At 45.7% G+C, this 21828-nt stretch overlaps 1 protein-coding gene across 3 annotated transcripts in view; it reads left to right on the forward strand.

The window, feature by feature from the left end:
- Uaca (uveal autoantigen with coiled-coil domains and ankyrin repeats) overlaps positions 1 to 12161 on the forward strand; it is an 88461-nt gene extending 76300 nt beyond the window's left edge. For all 3 annotated transcript variants that reach the window (XM_087562029.1, NM_001195564.1, XM_087562030.1), the window contains 4 exon segments: positions 1168 to 3876; positions 5338 to 5490; positions 8618 to 8683; positions 11964 to 12161. In XM_087562029.1, coding sequence (XP_087418155.1) covers positions 1168 to 3876; positions 5338 to 5490; positions 8618 to 8683; positions 11964 to 12035 — 3000 coding nt within the window. In that variant the 3' untranslated portion in view covers positions 12036 to 12161.
- The last annotated feature ends 9667 nt before the right edge of the window (positions 12162 to 21828 follow it).

The raw sequence follows: 21828 nt of genomic DNA on the forward strand, positions 1-21828 counted from the left end.
TCTGTACATGTGATTTCTTGGCAAATTATACTAGTGTTAGTCCAAAGATAATTGCACAGTTGAGAGCTGGTCTAGAGGCAGCCCAAGGCTAGGAAAGTATTCTATGTTGGCAATTTCTTCCTCTTGATTCAGAGCAAGGCAGTTTTAATTTACCCAAATAGCTTAAAACAGAAAAGTCTGCCCATTGAACAATAGGATGTCTCCATGGCCCATGGCATTTGTCGATGAATTAATACTTATATAAAAAACATTGTTACTAGATGGGAAAGTAAAAATAGTTACATTGAGTCTTTCATGATTATATGTCTGATAGTTGAACTATCTCTCTCATAAGTTTAATTATACTTCTTTTCTGTCAGTATTAATTAATCGTGGGAACAAGGTATCCATCAAGTTTTATATTATGTGCTAAGATTTCTATTTATCTTCCTGCTAGAAAGGAAACATATGTCTTTTTTGTTAGTTGATTGACATTTTCCTGACAGTTCCGATACAAGGCGGGCTTATTTTGGTGGAATTTTTTAAAATTTAAAGAGCATTATATTGGAGTTAACAGTGAGGGTGCTCAGAAGTCACATATTTTATTAGAAATTTAATAATGTGTGCAGATCAGCCAGGTGGCTGAGCTGGAAGAGTCGAGTGCCTGCAAACCTGACGGCCTGAGTTCAAACCCGGGGAGCCACCAGGTGGAAGGTGAAAAGTGGCCCTGCATTTGTCCTCATTTGTGTATACCTCACAAAGCAAACAAGGGAACAAACAAACAAACAAGTTTAATAATCTATAATTCTATGAGAGTATGTACACATTTAAAATGCAGAATTTACTTGGGGGTTCTGATGCCTGGCTTTAGACCCTGAAGTTCTGGGCACAGTGTTCTAGCCCGCGGGCATGCTGGCTGGAGAAAGTAAACGGAGCCCAGGGGCCATAGCTGTTTCTTTAGAAATTGTCTTAAAAGAATTTCCAAGATGTTTGGAGTGCAGTACGGAATTCCTACTGTTTTTCTTACCCCAAATCGATCCTTTCTTGCTCCTTCCACCTCTCCCATCTTCCTAATCTGAAAAACCCTTTGATTACTGATGTAAATATTGTGTAGAGCCGTCTATAAAATAGTCACCATAGTGACTTTAGGTTTTGGGGTTAATGTTTTTTATTTATTTATTTTTTCAGTGTACATCACCGGGCGTACCCCCCCATATGCAGAGTAGGTCTATGTTAAGGCCTCTGGAGTTGTCTTTACCAAGTCAGACCTCATACTCTGAAAATGAGATTTTAAAGAAAGAGTTGGAAGCTATGCGAACTTTCTGTGACTCGGCGAAACAGGACCGACTGAAGCTCCAAAACGAGTTGGCGCACAAGGTTGCGGAGTGCAAAGCCTTGGCTCTGGAGTGCGAGAGAGTCAAGGAGGACTCAGACGAGCAGATCAAGCAGCTGGAAGATGCCCTCAAAGATGTGCAGAAGAGGATGTATGAGTCGGAAGGCAAAGTCAAGCAAATGCAGACCCACTTCCTGGCCCTCAAAGAGCACCTGACCAATGAAGCAGCCACGGGGAGCCACCGCGTCATCGAGGAGCTGAGGGAGCAGCTGAAAGACATGAAAGGGAAATATGAAGGCGCTTCGGCAGAAGTGGGCAAGCTGAGGAACCAAATCAAACAGAGCGAGATGCTGGTAGAAGGGTTCAAGAGGGACGAGAGCAGGCTGGTGGAAGAGAATAAGAGATTGCAGAAGGAATGCAGCACGTGTGAAATAGATCGGGAGAGGAGGGGGCGGAGGGTCACGGAGCTGGAGGGCCAGCTCAAAGAGCTGGGGGCTAAGCTGGCCCTTTCCGTGCCCACAGAGACATTTGAAAGCATGAAGAGCTCGTTATCCAATGACATCAGTGAGAAAGCGAAAAGGCTAGCGGAGGTGGGGCGGGACTATGAAAGCTCTCAGGGGGAGATTCGACAGCTGAAGAGGGATCTGGAGAGCGTTAGGGCCCAGCACATCAGACCGGAGGAGCATGAGCAGCTCAGGAGCAGGTTGGAGCAGAAGTCGGGAGAGCTGGGGAAGAAAGTGACAGAGCTAACCCTGAAAAACCAGACACTCCAGAAAGAAGTGGAAAAACTCTACGCAGACAACAAACTCCTCAACCAGCAGGTGCACAGCCTCACGGTGGAGATGAAAACTCGCTATGTGCCTTTGAGGGTCAGCGAGGAGATGAAGAAGGCGCATGATGTGAATGTGGAGGATTTGAATAAGAAGCTTTCGGATGCAACACAGAGATACGCAGAGAAGAAGCTAGAAGCAGAGAGACTGCTGGCAGAGAACGATAAGTTGACCAAGAACGTCAGCCGCCTGGAAGCTGTGTTTGTAGCTCCCGAGAAACATGAAAAGGAGCTAATGGGTCTGAAATCCAATATCGCTGAACTAAAAATGCAGCTGTGTGAGCTTAATAAAAAATGTGGTGAGGGTCAGGAGAAAATACGTGCGCTTATGTCTGAAAACACCAGCTTGAAAAAGACTCTGAGTAGCCAGTACGTGCCTGCCAAAACCCACGAGGAGGTGAAGGCCTCCCTGAGCAGCACTTTGGAGAAAACCAACAGAGCTTTATTGGACTCGAAGAAAAGGCTTGACGACACGAGCCAGGAATTTTCAAAACTAAGGGAGGAGAATGAAGTGTTGAGGAGGAACCTGGAGAACGTTCAGAATCAGATGAAGGCTGACTACGTGAGCCTGGAGGAACACTCGAGAAAGATGAACATGGCGAACCAGAGCCTGAAGGAGGCGCAGGATGCCCACACTGCCCTCCTGGCTGACTACCGCCAGGGCCAGGAGGAGATCGTCACGCTGCACGCAGAAATTAAGGCCCAGAAAAAGGAGCTCGACACCATCCAAGAATGCATCAAGCTAAAATATGCTCCCCTCTCCCGAATGGAAGAGTGTGAACGCAAGTTCAAGGCTACAGAGAAAGCACTGAAGGAGCAGTTATCAGAGCAGACACACAAGGGCCAGGTGAGGGACGAAGAGGTCAAGAAGGGCAAGCAAGAGAATGAGAGGCTGAGGAAGGATCTCGCCGCCCTTCAGAAGGAGCTGAAGGATAGGAATGTTCTGGTGGAAGAGGCCAGGGAGGCAGAAAGAGCACTGAGCAGGAAGACAGAAGAACTCGGCAAACAGCTGAAGGAACTGTCCCAGAAGTACAGCGATGTGAAGAGCGAGAGAGAGAAGCTGGTGGAAGAAAAGGCCAAGCAGACTTCCGAGATCCTTGCAGCCCAAAATCTTCTGCAAAAACAGCCAGTCCCACTGGAGCAGGTGGAGGCTCTCAAAACATCTCTCAACGGCACAATCGAGCACCTAAAGGAGGAGCTGAGGAGTAAGGAGAGGTGTCTGGAGAGAGAGCAGCAGGCGGTGAGCCAACTTCAGCAGCTGCTGGAGAATCAGAAGAGCTCCTCCGTGACCCTGGCGGATCACCTGCAGCTAAAGGAAGCCTTGGAGAAAGAGGTTGGGATCATGAAAGCCAGCCTGAGAGAGAAGGAAGAGGAAAGCCAGAAGAAAACCAAAGAAGTCTCCAAACTCCAGACCGAGGTCCAGAACACCAAGCAGGCGCTGAAGAACTTAGAGACCAGAGAGGTCGTCGACATGTCAAAATACAAAGCCACCAAGAATGATTTGGAGACCCAGATTTCCAACTTAAATGACAAACTGGCCAGTCTGAACAGGAAGTACGACCAAGTGTGTGAGGAGAAGGTCTCTGCCAAGGACGAGAAGGAGCTGCTGCATCTTAACATCGAGCAGGAGATCAGGGACCAGAAGGAGCGGTGTGACAAGTCCCTGACAACCATCATGGAGCTGCAGCAGAGGATACAGGAGTCCGCCAAGCAGATCGAAGCAAAGGACAATAAGGTAGGCCGATGCAGACCGGGAGGCCGGCGGGGGACCCTGGCGTAGCGCCCCAAGTCAGGTCCACAAAGCCATTAGTTAAGCGCCACCCTTCCAGTTTGACCACAGGCACGCCAAGTAATTCTCCATTGAAAAGGCACAGAAACCAAAGGCCTGTCTTCCGTCCATCCCCTCAGCTGACGGTTAAAGAAGAAGGGGAGACTGAGGTTCGCTTTCTCCTATCGAGGAGTCAGAACCTTGTGGGCCTCTGGCTGTCAGAAGTGAGGTCACTGGGGAACATCCGGACTCCATCTCCCTGCTCACCTATGCCAGTACACTGAGCCCAAGTCACCGTGCATTCTGCCCTCAGGTGTTTCTGCAAACCTGGTCCCTTTTGTGCTTTGCTGTGTCCTGTGCACCTTTAACCCTTCACCTTTACCCTGCAGCCCCCAGTGCCAGTCCAGCCAACAGTTGCTCCCAAACCACAGGCTCCATCTTGGCTTTGCCATTTGTTAAATTAAAACATTTTAGGGGCAGGATTTTTAATTTATCTTTTCCTCTTGGTCTGCTTCCTTATGGTCCATTTTTCCAGAATATGTACACAATAATATTGTCAGAGCTGTTAGGTGTCTAGGTTGTACCATGGAGATGAAAAAAGGAAGACCGATCACAGCTCAATGCACTCACTGAGTAATCATGAAATGGCCTCTATGCGCTGGGGAGATTTGGAATGAGTGAAAGCAAGCTCAGACTCAGCCTTCCCCAGCAGCACGTCTTCCCATAAGCTCTAGCATTTAAATCCACTCGGCCTATGTGCAGAGCTGTTAGGATGCAGTAACATCATTGTGAGAGCCGAGTCCTGCATCTACTTATACACATCGCCAGTTCTTAAACGGCACAACTCCTGGGACCGCAGAGGCGGCTTAGCTGTTAAAAGCACTTGATGGCCGCTCTTCCAGAAGACAGCACTGATGTTTTGATCAGCTCACAACTGTTCTGGCGTGGGGGGTGCGGGTGGGGAACATGACGCCATCTGCTGGTCTCTGTGGGCACTCCACACACATAGACAGAAATAAATTTTTAAAAAACTTGTTTGGATAAATAATACAGCCCTTGATGAGAAGAAGTTAATCTGTGTGCACATGAGTCAAACTTTTTTAGTTCTTACGCTCCATCTAATAAACCCCTTTCCAGTGTTCAAAACATCAGAGGACCTTTCATGCTCAGAGAAAACTGCTCATGCTCCAGTCTTAGGACATTCACGATGTTTCTTCTTAATTTGGTGTTGTCTTTGGAAGAAATTTACTGGAATTAAGTCCAAGAAACTGTATGAAAGTATGCCATGTATTCTGTAGGTAGAGTCTTGACCGCATCTTACTCGATGTTTAAAGTTTCTGTCTCAAGTGAGGAGTGATTTCTGTGGAAGGATTTTCATCTGCAACGATGGTGAATGCTTTCCTACCATTTCTTTCTGTCTCTCAAAAGATAACTGAACTTCTGAATGATGTCGAAAGACTAAAGCAGGCGCTCAATGGCCTTTCCCAGCTCACCTACAGCAGCGGCGGCCCCACCAAGCGGCAGAGCCAGCTAGTGGACACCCTGCAGCAGCGAGTGAGGGATCTGCAGCAGCAGCTGGCTGTGAGTGTGTGTCCAGGGCACTGAAGGGTGGGGCCGGCGGAGTGAACTAGTATGTGTGAGTGAATGAGTGTGTGTGTGGCTGTGTGAGTGTGTGTGTGTCTGTGTGAGTGTGTGTGTGTCTGTGTGAGTGTGTATTTTGTGTGTGTGTCCATGAGCGTGTGTGAGTGTGTGTGTGTGTGTCTGTGTGAGTGTGTATTTTGTGTGTGTGTCCATGAGCGTGTGTGAGTGTGTGTGTGTCTGTATGAGTGTGTATTTTGTGTGTGTGTCCATGAGCGTATGTGAGTGTGTGTGTCTGAGTGTGTGTGTATGTATGTGTTAGTGTATGTGTATGTGAGTGTGTGTGTGTGTCTGTGAGTGTGTATTTTGTGTGTATGTGAGTGTGTGTGTGAATGTGAGTGTGTGAGTGTGTATTGTGTGTGTATGTGAGTGTGTGTGTCTGTGTGAGTGTGTATTGTGTGTGTGTCCATGAGTGTGTGAGTGTGTGTGAGTGTGTGTGAGTGAATGTGAGTGTGTGTGCGAGTCTGTGTATGTGAGTGTGTGTGTCTGTGTGAGTGTGTATTTTGTATGTGTGTCCATGAGTGTGTGAGTGTGTGAATATGTATTTTGTGTGTGTGTCCATGAGTGTGTGAGTGTGTGTGAGTGAATGTGAGTGTGTGTGAGTGAATGTGAGTGTGTGTGAGTGTGTGTGTATGTGAGTGTGTGTCTGTGAGTGTATTGTGTGTGTCCATGAGTGTGAGTATGTGTGTGAGTGTGCGTGTGTGAGTGTGTATTGTGTGTGAGTGTGTGAGTGAATGTGAGTGTGTGTGTGCAAGTGTGTGTGTGAGTGTGTGTCTGTGTGTGTATTGTGTATGTCCATGAGTGTGTGTGTGTGAGTGTGTGTGTCTGAGTGTGTGTGTGTGAGTGTGTATTGTGTGTGTATGTCCATGAGTGTGTGTGTGTGAGTGTGTGAGTGTGTATTGTATGTCCATGAGTGTGTGTGTGTGAGTGTGTGAGTGTGTATTGTATGTCCATGAGTGTGTGTGTGTATGTGTCTGTGTGCGTGTATATTGTGTGTCCATGAGTGTGTGTGTGAGTGTGAGTGTGTGTGAGTGTGAGTGTATGTGTCTGTGTGAGTGTATATTGTGTGTGTATGTCCATGAGTGTATGTGTGAGTGTGAGTATGTCTGTGTGAGTATGTTATATGTGTGTCCATGAGTGTATGTGTCTGTGTGAGTTATGTATGTGTGGGTGTTACGTATATGAGTGAGTGTATATATTGTGTGTGTGTATGTGTCCATGAGTACATGTGTATTTGTCAGTGTGTGTGTTATATGTGTATGTGCCCATAAGTGTGTGTGTGTATTTATGAGTGTATGTGAGAGTGTGTGAATTTATTTGAGTGTATGTGAATACGTGAGTGAGTGTGTATGTATAAGTATGTGTATGTGTCTATGAGTATGTGTGTATTTGTGTGTATGTATGTTATATAAGTGTGTGTGTGTGTGTGAGAGAGGGGGGGGAGAGGGAGAGAGAGAGGGAAGGAGAGAGAGAGAGAGAGAGAGAGAGAGAGAGAGAGAGAGAGAGAGAGAAGCTTCCATGGAGTTGAAATGCATTTGAAGCTGACTTCACATTCATGTTTGATCCTTGTTTAACGCTGCCACTACTTACAGTATGGTAGTGTCATTTATTTGCGCCTAATGTATGCTACTCCAATACGCATCCGTTATTTCCTCTCTGAACTGTGCCTCTGTTACCATTCTGCAGAGCAGGGTAGTTTAAGGGGACTTACTTGGCTCATGGCTCTGGATGGGTTGCATCTGGTGAAAACCTGGCTGTGTCACAGCATGGCCATATCACACCGGAAGGCAAGAGCAAGAGGGGCCAAGCTCACTGCCCATAAGGACACCATTCTGGCAGGAAGAAACTTGTGACAGTGACATTAACAATGTCATTATCAATATTGGATCGAATTACCTCTTACCTGTGGGTGGTGGTGACTGGGAACTCTTTCTAACACGCAGAGTCTGGGGTCACATTCTAACGGCCGTTTCCCAGAAAGGAGAGGCTAGCGTCTCTGGTTCCAAAGAAGAAGGAAGAACTTGTGTAAAGCATTTTGGTGTGTGAAAGGGAGGTAGAGGATCTTCCAGGACACGAAAATAGTATGAAAAGATCCAGAGGGTGGGATCTAGCCACCACGACCGAGGATAAGAAAAGGCAGGCCGAGTGGCGGTAGTGCACCCCTGTAGCAGCATCTGTAGAGGCTTGGGAGCTGGCACAGCATGTGGTGCACAAGCCTGCCAACCCGAGGAAACCACTGAAAGGGGGGCGGGAAGAGACAGCTGTCCTCTAGTATCACCTTCTCGGGGTCTAGGACTGAGCTACCTCTTCCCTTTTGTCAGCGCTGGCTCAACGACTCCAGAGGGATGGATGCCTCCCTATGTGTGAGAGAGTGTCCAAGCATCTGCTTGGTCTGCAGAGTCCAAAGAGCAAAAGCCATGTCTTTTTAAAATCGTTTTAAAACTATTATTTTTATTATTTTGTGTGTGTGTGTGTGTGTGTGTGTGTGTGTGTGTGTGTGTGTGTGTATCTATACGCATCCACATTTCCATTCATGTCCTTTTACCCTAAAACAGTATTCATGGTAAGTAATAACAACAACAACAACAACACAACAACAAAACCTTTCTTGTTGTTTTGTTTTGTTTTTTATGTTTAAGGCCCAGACTTGCGATCAGCAGTTAGAAGTATATACTACTCTTGCAAAGAACTCAAGTTCGGTTCCCAGATCCCACATTGGGCAGCTCACAGAAGCCCATAACTCCACTTCGGGGAATCTGGTGCCTTTAGCTTCTGTGGGCTCTTCATAGATACAGTCACATACAGACACACAGACACACAGACACACAGAGTCATCCCTTGTGCCTTGCTGGCATTGCTTCCCCAGGAACAGGAATGTATGTTAAGGAAAACCTTACACCAGCTCCATCACGTATGTCAGCATCTGCGTGCGCTTCTGTTTTAAGGGTGGCAGAGCCCTTTAATAACCTGCTGTGTGCAACCAGAAATCTCACACTCATGGCTCTGAGTCTCCTGGCCTTGCACACATGCGTGCTAACGTTCTCCTCTGTCTGCTTTCCCACGGCTCTAGGATGCTGACAGACAGCACCAGGAAGTGATCGCTATCTACCGGACACACCTCCTCAGTGCCGCACAGGTAGGGTCGGCTGTGTCTTTGGAAGAGACTATTCATTTTAGGGGAAAATAAAATTCTGTTTTTATTTTTATTTGAGTAAACTTACATGCACGTAATTGACATTTGAAGTTGCTCTAGCCCATATGCTTATTTAAAAATAATTGTGTTTCTTTTAATCATGGCTTGCATATCTCCCAGAACAATTTACAAAGCCACACAGCAACACAACATCTTAAATTTAGTGTTGTCTCCATCTGCTTGCCACTCATCCGCTAGACAGTTTGGCAACACACGATGGCAGATCACGTTAACAGTGTCGCTAGCTGGGATAATGCCTTGACATCACACGTGGCTGTCAGCAGGGGCTGGGTGGGAGAGTAGAGGGGGCTGCATATGTTTCCTGGTGGCTGGGGTGGGGGTGGGGGTCTTTGAAGTAAAGAACACTAAAAAGTTGGAAAAGGACAAAGGGGGTATCATAGAATTGTAAGAATTAAGGGAGAATTGGTCCGTTGTAATTGATTATTTACTGATGGCGCCGTACACTCAGTGAAGCAGAAGATGGTAATCCTCTTGCGGCCTGTAAAAGAAACATGCTCAGGAAATGTTCAGGGTGTGAGAGACAGGCTTCTGCTCTGTGGCAGCCATGCGAACAGTCCCACATTCTCAGAATAGACTGAGCAGGAAGACGGACTGGAAGAGACAACGTTGGATTCACGAGTGAGGGGTACTAGAAGTTGATTGGATTTGAGATGTGTTAGCCACACTGTTCTGTTAAAACAAAACAGGAGCAGGAGAACTCAGCTAAATAATAGTAAACATACTTTCTGACATCAGATTCTTAAAACCAGTGATTCACATTTCCTATAGGCTTGGGAGGGATACTGAAAAGAGGGACGGCAGGAAGGATGCTTCCCTGCTGCCCTCTGAGCGGGTGAGACATTTGCTGAGCTCTGAAAGATTATGTCATTACTAGAGCTGTCAGTGGACAACAGAACAGGACGTTTACTAGAGGTCAGAACAGCCCAGATCAGACTGCAGGGGCATGTGGTACAGGACCTGATATACATGTACACATGTATATGTATACAGAGACACATGCGCAGACACACACATACACACGCATACACGCACAAACTTGATACTAGAAAGGATGAGAAACATCCTAGTCTTGGCCAGGGAGGGCAGAGCAAAACACCGTGACAGCTTCTGAGCCCTTCCTACTCTGTAGAATGTGCCCTTCTGAAATCTAAAACTGTTTTCTGCTGAGTCCTAATGAAGCAGCAGCAGCACTTGGCATCTGAAGACGTCTTGCCGTCTGGCATCATGCAGTTAACTATGGATCCAGTGTAGTCAACTGTGGCTAACATTTGAAATTTAAACACCCTGCCGCTGTAAAAACAGATTTGGGAGGCAAAACTTTTTATATTCATAGATGTGTCCTGCCAAAACCTATTCAGATGCTCCAGTAATGAATTAATAATAAAGAAGAGAGTAGAAGCGTGCAAGCCTGCCACAGATTTGCATCTGCTTAACCCTGCTACTTAAAAGTATGTGCGTGTGTATCTGTGTATGAGTGTGTATATCTGTGTATGAGTGTATGTATGAGTGTTTATCTATGAGTGTGTATCTGTGTATGAGTGTGTGTACCTGTAAGAGTGTGTGTATGAGTGTGTATCTATGAGTGTGTGCATCTGTGTATGAGTGTGTGTCTGTATGAATGCGTGTATCTATGAGTGTATATATGAGTATGTGAGTGTGTATCTGTGTATGAGTGTGTGTATCTGTAAGAGTGTGTGTATGAGTGTGTATCTATGAGTGTGTGTATCTGTGTATGAGTGTGTGTCTGTGTATGAATGTGTGTATCTGTCAGTGTATATATGAGTGTGTGAGTGTGTATCTGTGTATGAGTGTGTGTATAGGTGTGTTGTGTGTTTGTGTGTTGTACACACAGGAGTATGCAGGTGCATGTGGCGGCCAGGACAGGACACTGAGTGCCTTTCTTACTCTGCTCTGCCTTATTGCCTTGAGGCATGGTCTGTCACTGAACCTGAAGTGCAGTTGAGCTAGGCTGGTCAACCAGAGAGCTCTTGGGATGTGCTGGGGTCGTAGGCACTCCAGCTTTCCCAGAGCTTTTGTGTGGGTGCTGGGGATTCAATCTCAGGGCCTCACATCGCAGAGCCACTACTCTTACACACCAAGCCATCCCTCTAGCCCCTACTTACACACCCAGCTTTGCAACAGGGGAGATCCCAGGATCTAAGAGGTACCATTCATTACCGATAGTTTTTGGCCAAATGTTTGGAAGATGGATCTTTTCTACCCTGTCGGGTGGAAGTGTAAATTGTTGTTTCTAATAAGGAAAAAGTTGTAGTCACTTGAAAATTCAGATATTGAACTGGCTTTTTGTTACTGTGTCTTTTTTTTTGAGACTGGTCTCATGTAGTCCAGGTAGCCCTTGATTCCTGACTTTCCTGCCTCTGTTTCCCGAGTGCTGACATTGTAGTTGTTCACCGTACACCCCATCTTGATCCAGCTATTTCTTCTCAAAGTGTCTGGTGTGTGTGTGTGTGTGTGTGTGTGTGTGTGTGTGTGTGTGTGTGTTAAATATTATACACATATATTAAATGTCTGACATTATGAAGAGGCCAGGAAATTTAATATGTCTGTATAGTGGATGTTACATAAAACGAACAGCGACCTGGCTCTGGAGAAGGATTGCTATGGCACAGAGAGGACGTGCCACAGGGATGTGTCATCCTGCTTATGTAACCTAAGTATGGGGATTATTTTTCCTCAGTTGCTTCTCTCCTCAAAGGGGCCGGGCAGGGAGATGGCTGAGTGGGCAAAGCACTTTCCTACAAGCTTGAGGATCAGAGTTCAGATCCTCAGCACCAAGGAACTGCTGAGTGGGTGTGGCAGCCTGGCTGTAAGCCCTGCTGCCAGGCCAGCCAAATGGCAAGCTCTGGTTTCAAGTGACAGACTGCCTCATATAGAAGAAAGAGAATGCTCGAGGGTACATATGCACATGCTTGTGCACACACACACACAATGCACAACAGCCGTGGGAAATGTTCATGTTGCTTACTGTTTGTCACGCACACAGCAGAGGCCATTGTTGCCCATTGGTTTTCTGGTCATAATGTTTGGAGCTCCCGCTGTGTACTTAGTGCTTGTGACCTGACCTTTATTTCCATGGTAGAGTTCCTGGGGGCCACTCTTACAGTGACGAGGGGTGCCCTAGGATAAAGGCCTCAGCTCTGGAGCTCATAAAGATGACATATACCCTCTTCCTTCTCCCCAGGGTCACATGGATGAAGATGTGCAGGCAGCCTTGCTGCAGATCATACAGATGCGACAAGGCCTCGTGTGCTAGCGTCAGCTGACTTGGAACCTGCGCTGCTGGTGCTATGCATTCTGGGTGCAACTCTGTGGCTCTTCTGGGCCTTACTCTGATAGTATCAGTAAAATAAACTATATTTTGTTCCGTTGTTGAATTTTATTTCTCTGAGACGAGTGTGTTACTGAGTTTTCCAGTGGATTCAAAGCTGATTCATTTCACACAGTGGCAAACAGCTCGTGCTTCTTGCCTTCCCTCAGCTATTATCTTTTTATTTGTACTTTTTAATTTTTTTCCTTTTTTTTTTTCTTTTTTTCTTTTTTTCGGAGCTGGGGTGGAACCCAGGGCCTTGCGCTTGCTAGGCAAGTGCTCTACCGCTGAGCTAAATCCCCAACCCCGTACTTTTTAATTTTTATTACTTTTTGTTTGTTGTTTTGTCTTTTGAGACGGTTTGTCTGTATAGCCCTGGCCATCCTGGAACTCATTTTGTAGATCAGACTGGCCTCAAACTCACAGAGAACCACCTGTTTCTGCCTCCCGAATGCTGGGATTAAAGGCCTGTGCCACCATGCCCTGTAATTATACTTTTTAAAACTACATTTTAAAAGTAGTTGCGTCCCTGAGCTCTCTGATGGGACTCCATATAAAAAGGAGTTTAGGCTGAAATTAGCAGTGAAAGATTGGTTTGGGAGAAAATAATTTATCGGATAGCTACTTTAAATGGATCAAAAACCCTTCCAGGGGCTGAGGAGCTGGCTCAGTAAAGAAAGTGATTTCTAGGCAAGCATGGGGGTCTGCACTCAATCCCCAGAACCCAGATTCTCAGCCTCAAGTGCAACAGAGGTGTCCAGTGCTAAAGAGGCAGACACAGCGCGGACTGTGAGCCTCACAGGTGGCCAGTCTAGCCAAATCAGTCATTAGCTGCAGGTTCAGGGAGAGACCCTGCCTCAAAAAATGAGATGGGGAGAAGTGGACAAAGATGCCAGACATCAGCCCCTCCTCCACATGCACATTCACATGTGTGCACACACATGCAGACAAATCACATTTTCCTCCCCGTGATTCTTAAGCCTTAGCTGCTTTGCAGGAGTGGCTGGTGTGGCTAGGCAAGTGCATCTCCGTCGAGCAGTCTAACAAGTGCTTTCCCTCTGTCTTCCTTCGTACACTAATACCGTCTAAGTAGATTTCTTTTCTCCTCTGTTGTTGCAGTGCTAATTTACACAGCTCAGGAACAGGCGGGAGCAGGATGGTTGAGGCATTGGTAAGACGCTTGCCTCCTGGTCTCCACAGCAGCTCTCTAGCCTTTCTTTACGGAGGCTGACTTTTCTCGCCATGGTCTTTAGAGTGAGAACAATGAGAGATGATGTGCGAAATTTTTCAAAGTGTCAAAAACTTGAATATATATATATATATATATATATATGCCATCGCTTTGACATTTGCAACTGTTGTAATCAAGCGCTCCTTCTACATGTGTCCTCCAAATGTTTCAGACTTATTTATAGGAGCATCATCTGATGGGATTAATAACAGGAGAACAAGTTTCTTGGAAAATTAGCATTAGAGAATTGGTCTGGGCGAACATCTTGAAGTTTTAGACAACAGTGCCACAATGCGATGACACTTCCAGAATGCAGACAGCAATAAGATAAAAGAATTGGACCTATTAGTGGTAAATTCTCTAACCAGCTATTTCTACTAACTGCATCTTACTAAGGAGAATTTATATCTTTTATTTTGATTAATATTTTATTTGTTGTTCACACTAAAAAAAAATCTCTAGTTTGACAGTTACAAGTAATTTCCCAAACAGATCATATCAGCTGAGCTTGTGTGTGTGTGGTGTGTATATGTAATTTGTTGTGTGTGTGTGTGTGTGTGTGTGTGTGTGTGTGTGTGTGTGTGTACACATGTAGAGTCTCTAAGCTGATGTTGGGTATCTTCTATTGCTTACCACTTTCTTTATTGAAGCGGGGACTCTTGAACCCCACTCCAGAATCAGCTGCATTAGTGAGCCAGCTTGCCCTAATCATCGCCTGTCTCTGCTTCCTTGGTGCTTGGGTTATAGGTGGCCATTATACCTGTCTGGCTTTTATAAGTTGGTTCTGGGGAATCTGAACTCTGCTCTTGACACATGCATGACACATGCTGTACCCGCTGAGCCATCTTCCTGGCCTCTGGGTTTTCTTCCATTGCAAACTATGCCTTAGTAATCCTTGAGCATCTGAATCAAGTTTGTTTTTAATCCTAACTCTAGAATACAGTTGGAAAAATCACCACTCACACAAGGGTATGCCATCATATTTCCTTTTGGAAAGGGCATGTTCTAATGCGGGGTTACATAAGGGCACGTCCGTGCAAGCACACAATGAATTATAAGCATACCCTGACACCCCACCCCCACCAATCTCCCGTGTCCCCTTGATAATGTGATTTCTGCTTTCAGGTCATCTGAACACCCATGATCTTATGTCTCTGTAAAGTCTAGGAACCACAACTGAGAGGAAATAGGTGCTGTCTGTCTTTCTAAGACTAAACTGATAGCTTAACCTAGTGACCTCAGTTGTATGCATTTCCCAGCAAGTGGCATGACTTCATTCTTTCTAAGTCCGCATGTTCCACATACCGTCAGTGTATAAATGATGAAAAGTTGGATTGATTTACTTTGAATTCTTGAGGCAGGCACATAAATTTTACAGGAGGGACATATGTTTCCTTAAGTTGTTTAGTGTTGTCATTTGTCCTGTATTCTGTTTTTAAGATTTTTGGGCCACATATTGAAGTCCAACAGACTGATGTTCTGAACTGAATGCTTATGGTCTGAGCCATGTTCTCCTTGATAGTTGGGGAAGTAACCTTATGCATATTTTATTTGTGTTTTAAGGTTTGTTTTTTTTTTTTAAATTTGTGTATGTGCACATGAGTGCAGTGCCCATGGAGGCCAGAAGAGGGTGTCAGATCTCCTAGAGCTGGAGTGACAGGTGGTTATGAGCCTCTTAACACAGGTTCTGGGGACAACTGGAGTCCCCTGCATTTTATCTCCACATGTCAAAAACTCTTTAGAATTCCTTTGAGTAAGTATCCTTATAGAATACTTAAGTTGTCATTCATGTCTTTATTTTAACCACTTTTTAAAAAATTCTTTAATCTTTTTTTACAGTCCAGTCTTTATCCCCCTCCTACTCCACCCCCTGACTGTTTCACATCCCATTCCTCCTTCCCCAACCTCCGACTCCAGGAGGATGTCCCCACCCCACCACCACCACCACCCCATCAGACCTCCCCACTCCCTGGGGCCTCAAGTCTCTTGAGGGTTAGGTGCATCTTCTCTGACTGAGTCCAGACCCGGCAGTCCTCTGCTGTAGATGTGTCAGGGGCTTCATATCAGCTGGTGTATGCTGTCTGGTTGGTGGCTTGGTGTCAGAGCAATCTCTGAGGTCCAGGTTAGTTGAGACTGCTGTCTTCCTATGGGGTCGCCCTCCTCTTCAGCTTCTTCCAGCCTTTTCCCTAAATCAACCTCAGGGGTTGGCAGCTTCTGTCCACTGATTGGGTGTAAGTATCTGTGTCTGTCTCAGTCAGCTGCTTGTTGGGCCTTTCAGAGGGCAGTCACCTAGGCCCCTGTCTGTAAGCACACCATAACATCAGTAATAGTGTCAGCCCTCGCTTGGTGCCTCCCCTTGGGCGGGATCCCAGTTTGGGCCTGTCACTGGCCCTCCTTTCTCTCAGGCTCTTCTCCGTCTTTGACCCTGCAGCTCTTTCAGACAGGAACAATTCAGGTTCCTCAGAAAATTGGAAATAGATCAACCTGAAGACCCAGCTACACCACTCCAGCATATACCCAAAAGATACCCCACCACATCACAGGGCTCATGTTCCACTGTGTTCATAGCGGCCTTGTTTGTGATAGAAGCTGGAAACAACCCAGATGCCCCACAACAGAAGACTGGATCCAGAAAGTGTGGTTTATCTACACAGTGGAAGTCATCCATTTCTTATCTCTGGAGAATTCAGAGTAAAATCTGACAGGGTCCCAGATATGGTTGGCTATCTGAGGCCCTCTTAGGCCAATCCTGTTGTCACCCACTCACCTCTGGACATGCCAGGCTGAGATTGCATTTAAAGCATTGGTGATGGAGGCCTTTGAGTTAGAACTCAGTAGAGCATAGATCATAGACGATTGTCTATTTTATGTTCAGAAAAACAGATCTGAAGTGACCAGTTGTCATCTCAGGATCTGCAAGTTTTCTGGGAGAGCCACTGAATTTTTTCTTTTTAAAGATTTATTTTATTTATATGAGTACACTGTAGCTGTCCTCAGACACACCAGAAGAGGGCATCAGATCCCATTTCAGATGGTTGTGAGTCACCATGTGGTTGCTGGGAATTGAACTCAGGGCCTCTGGGAGAGCAGTCAGTGCTCTTAACCACTGAGCCATGTCTCAGCTTGAATCAAGGAATTCTAACAGCTGTGAGCCTTTATCCTCCAATCCTTAGGGGTTGTTGTTTGTTTTATCCTATGGCCTTATCAGGCCTGCTCGTTCTTATTTACCTGCTGTCAATATTAAGAATTATCTATTAAAATTGAGTCAGTGAGGAGCTGAGGGGCTTGGTTCCAGGTCATTCTCCACATGAGGCTGCTCACATCTACCCGTAACTCCAGTCACAGGGTATCCAGTACCCTCTCTCAGTCTCTGAAGGCTCCAGGCATGTACTTGGTACACATACATATGTAAAGATACATATACAAAAAATAAAATTTAAAAAGATCGGGCTGGTAAGAAGGCTCACCAGGAGAAGGCACCTACACTAAACCTGAGTTTGATCCCTGGAACCCACGTGGTAGAAAGGGAGATCCCATTCCCCCAAGCTGTCCTCTGATCTCCGCATACTTGCAGACATGGGGCATGTGCCCGACACTATACACGCCAAGCCCCCATGCTGTTATTTCTTTTTTTTCTTTTTTCTTTTTTTTTTTCCAGAGCTGGGGACCGAACCCAGGTTCTTGCGCTTGCTAGGAAAGGGCTCTACCACTGAGCTAAATCCCCAACCTCCATGCTGTTATTTCTTAAAACGAATATTCCTGCGGTGAGTAACGACTGGGCGTACCTACGTCGTTCTAAAATTTCAGGTGAAGTTAGTATAGCTTTGTTAGGAGTCAGATCTTAAACGTTCCCTCAAACCCATGTGTTAAAGGTTGGTTACCAGCTGCGATGGTGTGGGGGCTGGCATAGAGGAATGCTTTGCAGGGCCAAGTAGAGCGGTGTTAAGGTATTGGATGGTACGCACAAAACAGCTCCCTGACCCTGCCCTTACCTTTGCCATAAGTGAGTATATAGATTCTAAAATAAAAGGACGAAGCCAGGACAGAGATGGCCTCCCACACATCTCCCCCAGCCAGAGCAAGGACCATGGTTAGCATAATTGGGCGTGTGGCATCCTTATGGATCCCAGTGTATTTTCATTATCTATTGCTTGAGCAAACATCACCAGTGAGTGGATCCAGCCAAAAGAAGATAACAGAAATGTCATACGTAAAAGGAAAAGAGGGAGGCTTTTTGAAGTCTGCTTCCCTAGTCATACAGACACATGACTTGGTCACATATATATGTATACATATTTATGTGTATATATGAATTTATATTCAATGAAACAGAGGAGGCATCAAGAAAACAACGCCTCCATAATTTTTATTTGCTATCAGGTCTTATTTAATAGGTGCGATTCTTATTTATTGTATGCAGGTTTGTGGATTTATTTTTTTATGATAGCAGACCTGGGAATATCCTGAAGTCTGAAAAGAGTTTAGAGAGGTTATTGCCTTCTTAATAATTTAGAGCGTCTATTGCCGTGCCAAGTCAGAAGATTAACATTTAATAGAAAAAATTATATATCTATAATTCAGTCACGGCTATTAGATCAGATGGATTTTACATTAAGTGAAAAAGATGTTGAGCATTTAAGGACCATTAAACTACAGGACTCTTTTATTAGGTTTTAAGGCCTCCGAGCCAGAGTCCTGCTGTGAGGAGTATTTATTTTACATATACAGAACGCATTAAGGATAGGGAAAGGGCACACATTTTCAAAGAAAACAGGCCATGAAAAATTGTGATTTTCCACATTGTGAGCAGCTGCCGTGCAGAGTCCGTCTTATTTTATAATAATCCGTTTTATGCATCATTAAGTAGCTTTCTTGGAGATGAGGAGCATAGGGTGAAGGCCACTTCCAAATGGTACCCTGCAAGAAGGCGGAGTGATGGCATCTCTGTGGTGACTGGACTTTGAAAAAAAAATGTATCCCTGAGAGGATACTGAAGGTTACAGGTCAGGGTGAGAATGCCTTCTCCAGAAATCCTTCAAGGACCCTAAAGACAGGAGAGATACTAATAAATGTGTCCTCTGCCTCTGCCTCTGCCTCTGCCTCTGCCTCTGCCTCTGCCTCTGCCTCTGCCTCTGTCTCTGAGTGTGTGTGTGTGTGTGTGTGTGTGTGTGTGTGTGTGTGACCTTGTATTTTGAGTCAAGTTCTCACAACTGAATCTGGAGCTCACTGTTTTTGTTTGTTTGTTTGTTTGTTTGTTTGTTTTTTTGGCCTAGCCCAGTTGGCCAGCAAGCCCCCTATGTGGGTGCTGGGATTTGAACTTGTACCGTATGCTTGCAAGAAGTGCTTTGCCAACGGAGCCATCCCCACTCCTGGCATTACCCTCTTTCTAATGGCACCTCCATTACCAGTAAAGGACTAGAATTTGGCCCGTGAGAGGGATTGCATGCTAGTGAAGAGAAAGCCGGAGCCATCATTTTTATTATATACATGCTCAGAACACATCTTATGTGACTGGAACAAAAACATAAGATATCAGACATGCTTTTCTTAGTCTCTATATCATTACTGCCGTCCCCCCTCCCCTACCTCCCCTGACCAAAAACAAACCTGGGGACCAGGTTCACATGAGGGACTCGGAAACACTGTGGGAAGGAAGCTGGTCTCATTGGTAACCTTTTCGCTCTACGTTGTCCAAATAAATTTTGTGCTTTTTCCCCCGCTCCCTCTCGCTTGCTATTCTAAGCTTTTTTTAATTGCCTGAAGTGGGACCTTATGGGCTGTTTAGGCATTTTCCTCAGGATTTAAAAATGAAGCCAATTTATATTCTCAGTCTTCTTGCTAAAAAATCTGTTAAACCACAATAAAAAGGACTGCTACTTAAACCCTCCCCGCTTTGTCGTTGCCATAATTATTGGCTCTTTGGAGCTGCAAGACCTCGTTTCCGCACAATTAAAGAGGTGGGCAACTGGAGAGGGCCGAACTGGTACAGGTGGAGGACTCAAAGGCTGAGGTCTCCCTGCTGCGATAGGAAACTGAGAGCTCTGCCGCTTGGAGGCTTTTTTTTTTTTTTTTTTTAAAGCAAATTGTTCCAGTTGGCCCTAATCCCTAAGCAGTTCAGCTCCTTTAAAACCATCTTTATTCATTCACACCAATTGACACTTAGGGGAAGAAAAAAAAAGCCCAGCGACTATTCATCTGCGTCTAAATATATCCGTCAAAGTCGAATGTGTTTAAGGGGATTTACCATCTGCTTATTCAAAATACTATTTGTTGTCAATATTTTTGGTGTACCGGCGTCGGGCTTGTTATTATAATGTGCATAGCCACTTCACAGCGGCAGAGCCCCAAAGCCATGGCAGCGTCGGAGGAGGACTTGGAGGGCTTTCCCCCACCTCTGCTCTGTCATCTGACATGGCTGCTGCAACTCTGCGCACCAGGCAGAATTCCTTAATAAGCGCTCGCTCGCTCACTCTCCTTCCAGACCCTTTTGGGCAATCACACCCTCCATGTTCTCTAAGTAGTGAGCAGTTACCAGGACAACAGAGACTTTGAGGAAGGTTTAATTGTGACTTGATGTCTAGCCAGAATAAAGCGCTAGTGCCTTTCTGTGTGGATTCTAGGTCCCCAAACAAATGCCAATGGGCTTATTTTATTAGGTTAAGGTGGTTTGCAATGGTTTTTGTTCTTCCTCGGTATGAAAGAGGAAAAAGCAGAGATAGTCAATGCTAAAAAGAGCAGGGAAGCAAGTAGCGACTTTGACCCAGAAAATATTTGGTTAAACACATCCTGTCTGGCTTGCTTTTCTGGAACTGACCTCGGTGTGAACTTCCTTGTACCGAACAGGAGGATGAGAACGCATGCGTGCGTGCACCGCAAGCTGCATCCATTAAGAACACTGGTTCCTACTCGGTCCCTGTGGGTCCATCTCACCAGTTGGGATTCTTATCAAGCCTTCCGGAGTACTTACCTCTAAGGGCACATGCAATGGATGGCACAGCTTCCCCAAGTGCTTCCACTGGCCTTGCTGGAAAGAAGGCTCAGCAACTAAGAGCGTTTGTTATTCTTTCAAAGTTGCAAGTTTGGGTCCCAGTACCCATGTTTATGGTTCACAGATGACTGTAACTCGCTTCGGGGGATCTAGCGCCCTCTTCTGGCTTCCATGTGCACCTGCATGTGACAAACATAGGCATATAAATTATATATGTAACATATGCATACACACACACAGATGGACAGTGCCTCTGGAACAACAAACGTGGTTGCACATTCATGGGATTTAGCTCAAGTCCCCGTGCAGTCTCCCAGGCTTGTGTGTGTTATGTTTTTTAAGGAGTAGATGTCTACACCGTGAGTCTACTTGGGTGCACAAGGAGACACCATTCTGTTCTCCTTTTACTCCTGGCCCACGGATGTTTCAAACTGATCCCTAAAGTCCAGTGAATTTGGTTTGGGTTTTTTGGTTTTTTTTTTTGTTGTTGTTGTTTTGTTTTTGTTTTTGTTTTTTAACCGTCCTCTCTGCTTTTTCCAGAACCCTCACCTTCAGGCCTCCTCTGTGCTTAAAAACATTTTTTTTTGTTTGTCCAAACTTAAGGCCGGCTCCACAAGCCTACCCTGGACCCCTCCCCATCTACGACCTGGCTTTCTATTTTAGCTAACAGCACTGCTAAGTCAGGCTGGAAGAAACCCCTCGCCCTAACATCTGTGCAGACCCTCTCTTCATTCCTGGGGAGGGCCGATTCTTCAGGAAGAATCGTGTCTAATCTAACTGCGTAGAATCCCAGGTAACCCTGAGGTCTCCTCAGAGTAATTCTCAGCTACCCGACTCCACCCCGGTTCTTAGATATACAAGCCCACTGGTTCAGGCTATTCCGATCTAACCCCGTCTCTTTTCCAGACCCGGCGGTTCTGCACAGAACCTTCCTTGCTTTAGAGTGTCATTGTCACCTTTTCCTTTGCTATACCCTAAATTCCCCATTTTTGTGCCACTATGCCCAGGTCCTAAATGCCTGTTCTCTAGTCCCCTCCGCTCTGACACAGAAATCTGTATCACTGTCTGAATGCAGAGTCCAAATTAACCCAGATAGCTGTAAACAAATTATCACGGACGCGTTCAATTTTATTTTAAACAGGTCTAGCCATCACTCTGCCTTGTGAGGCTGGAGAAGATGAGGAGCCCAAGCAGAGAGGCTGAATAGTCAAATAGTTGCCTTCCCACAACTCATTGCTTCCGGTGCTGACAGGCCAGTTCATTCTGTGCCTGATCCGTAGTATTGATGTTGGGACTAAGTACCATTAGAAGCAGAGGCAGGGCTGGGGGACATGGCCCTGTGGTTTAAACTGTTGGCTGCACAAGTGTGAGGACCTTTGTTCAAATCCTTAGCGCCCACACAAAGCTGGAACGCACATCTACAATTGCATAGGAACAATTGCAGTGTTCCTATGGTGAGACAGGAGACAGAGACGGGAGGAACCTTGAGCACTCCCTCCCAGGCCTGCCTGCTACACACA

This window comes from Rattus norvegicus, chromosome 8, assembly GCF_021556685.1.
Source record: "Rattus norvegicus strain SHRSP/BbbUtx chromosome 8, alternate assembly SHRSP_T2T, whole genome shotgun sequence".
In the NCBI taxonomy this organism is placed as follows: Eukaryota; Metazoa; Chordata; class Mammalia; order Rodentia; family Muridae; genus Rattus; species Rattus norvegicus.